This window comes from Anolis carolinensis, chromosome 1, assembly GCF_035594765.1.
Source record: "Anolis carolinensis isolate JA03-04 chromosome 1, rAnoCar3.1.pri, whole genome shotgun sequence".
Lineage (NCBI taxonomy): Eukaryota > Metazoa > Chordata > Lepidosauria > Squamata > Dactyloidae > Anolis > Anolis carolinensis.
The window spans coordinates 79,233,266-79,236,716 of NC_085841.1; the positions used below are offsets into that span (position 1 = coordinate 79,233,266).

A 3,451-nucleotide genomic window follows, 5' to 3' on the forward strand; every position below is an offset into this window, starting at 1 on the left:
ACTTATCCAAGCTAAACGGGCCTGCAGAAGCTTGGATAAGCGAATATCTTGGATAATAAGGAGGGATTAAGGAAAAGCCTATTAAGCATCAAATTAGGTTATGATTTTACAAATTAAGCACCAAAACATCATGTTATACAACAAATTTGACAGAAAAAGTAGTTCAATATGCAGGAATATTATGTTGTAATTACTGTATTTACGAATTTAGCACCAAAATATCACGATATACTGAAAACATTGACTACAAAAATGGCTTGGATAATCCAGAACCTTGAATAAGCAAGGTTTGGATAAGTGAGACTCTACTGTATATTTATTCTGGATCTTGCACTGTTGTATAAGTTCCAATTCACATTGTCCAAACTTTCTTTTTCGGGCAATGAAGTTTTAAAGTACTGTCTCTCTTGATCTGAATGGCATTTTCATCACAGACCTGGTGCTATCTTTTTTTATTCATAGATGCATGTGAAATATAAATAATAAATATATCGAATAACCTAGTCCCCATGATCAAAACCCAACAATGAATGCACCATATTTGCACTTTTCCAACCACTCCTTGATTTAACTGAACGTTTTACCTCACCCTAATGTTGAGAATGCTTGCACTTTGTCTCCTTTGCCCAAAAGCACCCTATAACACACCATTGCACCTTAGTTCTAGTTGCCCTCCCTGTCACTCCTTCCTCTAAACCAGTGGTCCTTTTTATCTCATTATCTTATGTTCCAAATTGGCTTTTATCATTATTGTACTGCATTTGTATTCATGCCTGATTTTATTGTGTCTTATGTGTTTGAATATGCTGTTTTGTTTTATTCTGTTTTATTGTTTCTCGGGCTTTGCGCTGTGTTAGCCACCGAGTCCCTGCAGAGAGATAGAGGCGGGATAGAAAAATAAAGTAGTAGTTGTTGCTGTTGTTATTGTTGTTATAAATACTTAATATCCCCTGAATCAGCATACCTAATTCCTTCATTTTTTTCCTGAAAGAGATTTGTTTTCTATAGTCTTGACCATCACTGCTGTTCTTCTCTGAACGTGTTCGTTTTTCCACATCCTTAAGTATGGTGTACAGAACTGGACACAGAGCCCACTGATTACAGTAAAATATCATTTTCTTGATGGACTGAAAAAAAAACTTCTAGGTTTATAAAAATGAAAAGAGGTTCACCGCCTAGTTACAGCAGAGCAAAACACTTTATGACAAGTTATCAAAGGCATTGCATAAGAATTTCAAGAAGCACAGGAAATAGATGGATAACTGATAGCACTCTGTTGAAGCTGAACCTCTACTATTTCTGATCATTGACCATGTTAAATAGAGTTGATGGGGCTGGAGCCCAACTTTGGAAGGGCTATTGATTTCCCATCCGTTTTGTACATGCACCTCTCTGCAGGTTCAACATTCAGGGGTATCTCAAATGAATTAATTGGATTTGTGGGGGGGGGGGATCTAATGGTGATGCTGAAGTAAGTTGAACTGAAATGGATGGATGAAGAGTCTAAGTATAATGAAGCTCCATATATTTGCTTCCAGTATCTAAGACCACTTTATTCACTCTATCTGCCATCTGGTACAAGTGAAATTCATTTTTCTGGTTTGTTAAGGCAGCATTTAAATACAATTCAGTACTGAAAACTGTTATACTTTCTTTCAGATAAAGAAAGACTTCCACCAGTAGAAATGTTGATTTTTGGTGGGCTTCTACTGGCTCTTCTAGTGATAACGGGAGTTTTGGGAAACCTTTTGCTTCAGTCAAGGAGGACATACCCTGCAATGCAAACTCAGCTGACAATGTCGCGTTTTCACCGTTCTGAAATAGCATAATTGTTTCGCAATAGTGTCATAGAACATTTCACTCACATTCCAGCAATTGAATTGCATTGTACTTTACTAGCATTCACATACATGTGTTCATTTTTTCTCTGTGTTCATCTCATAGATTTGTAAGAATATTTATAACCATTCATAAAGCAAGCTTACGAAAAGTAGGATACAAGTTTAAATAACGAATGTAAGTGATTCTATAATACATTATTGAGTAGGTCTGTGATTTTAATAGTGTTTTTAATGTCCAGAAGTGGACATATAACCGGTAAAGATTACACTTGCTTGTATTTTGCATGTTTGTCTATGTTTGGGAAAGCATTTTTGCCAGTAATTATTGCATTCGTTCCTCACATTTTTTTTATCTAGATAAGAAATACGTCGTGATATTTTAAGTATTCTTTAAGAACAATCTTGTTCTTGCACTTCAGTGATTCAGTTTTATTTCCATAATAAAGGTTTATTTTCTAATACAATTTGGTTTCAAAGTGGTAGTTGTTGTTTATTCATTCAATCGCTTCCTTCAAGTAGTCATTTTTTTAAAGTAAAAATACAATGACAAACAATTCTAGGATATGATCCAGTGTTGATATATTGTGCTCACAAATAGGCCTCTTCAAGACAAGCTGAAGACTTTTTGCAGCTTGAGATAAAGCAGCAAAAGGTGCCTTCATCAGCTCTAATCAAGGTATACATTACCTAAAGCTGTAGTGCAATTATGGTACATGAGGTGGAAAATCCCTTATGTGAGTATCACTAGCGTGCCCTGCAATACACACACACATATATAGCAATCTTATCTATATCAGTGGTTCTCAACCTCTGTCCCCAGATGTTTTGGCCTTCAACTCCCAGAAATCCTAACAGCTGGTAAACTGGCTGAGATTTCTGGGAGTTGTGGGGCAAAACACCTGGGGACTCACAGGTTGGGAACCACTGATCTATATAAAAGTCAACGTATAAAAGTCAACTCCAGCTAATCACCTCCCAATAAAGGATTTCCTCCAGGCAGGAAGCAGCTAGGCTTTGAAGGTGAAAGGTTAATCAAGCTGGCCAATTACAACATTCACACTTGCCTCCAACAGACAAGAGTTCTTTCTCCCATCCTGGACTTTCCACAGATATATAAACCCCACTTGCCTAGTTTCCAACAGATCTCACAACCTCTGAGGATGCCTGCCATAGATGTGGGCGAAACGTCAGGAGAGAATGTTTCTGGAACATGGCCATACAGCCCGGAAAATTCACAGCAACCCATTGTGGGGGAGGCTTTCTCAGAGCTGGAGAAGGGAGAAAGCAGATGGGCAGTGGAGATGCAAGACGTATGGTAGGCGACTGAATCATATTTGTCCCAGGGCTATTTTTCGCATGCCGTGGGCCACACTGGTCCTCCTGATGCAATCAGAACTGTAGTCTCTCGTGCATTCTGTTCCCTGCAGTTCCCAGGATCCCACAGTAGCGCGCCAGGGCAGCTAAAGTGGTGCTAAACTGCATTCCTTTGCTGACACATCCGGGTCCTTTCCCGAACTTCCTCGTAACCCAGGCGGCGGCGACGCGGAAGCCGAGGCTGCCCCGCCCCCTCTCTTCTTTGCGACACCCTCCCCGCCCCTCCCGTCCTGCCG

The 3,451-nt window shown here is 39.4% G+C and overlaps 1 protein-coding gene across 2 annotated transcripts in view; it reads left to right on the forward strand.

Moving 5' to 3' along the window:
* Positions 1–2,305, forward strand: part of LOC100552900 (pancreatic secretory granule membrane major glycoprotein GP2) — a 29,401-nt gene extending 27,096 nt beyond the window's left edge. For both annotated transcript variants that reach the window (XM_008122913.3, XM_016998781.2), the window contains one exon: positions 1,660–2,305. In XM_008122913.3, the coding sequence (XP_008121120.2) occupies positions 1,660–1,829 (170 nt within the window). In that variant the 3' untranslated portion in view covers positions 1,830–2,305. The remainder of the gene's footprint in view (positions 1–1,659) is intronic.
* The last annotated feature ends 1,146 nt before the right edge of the window (positions 2,306–3,451 follow it).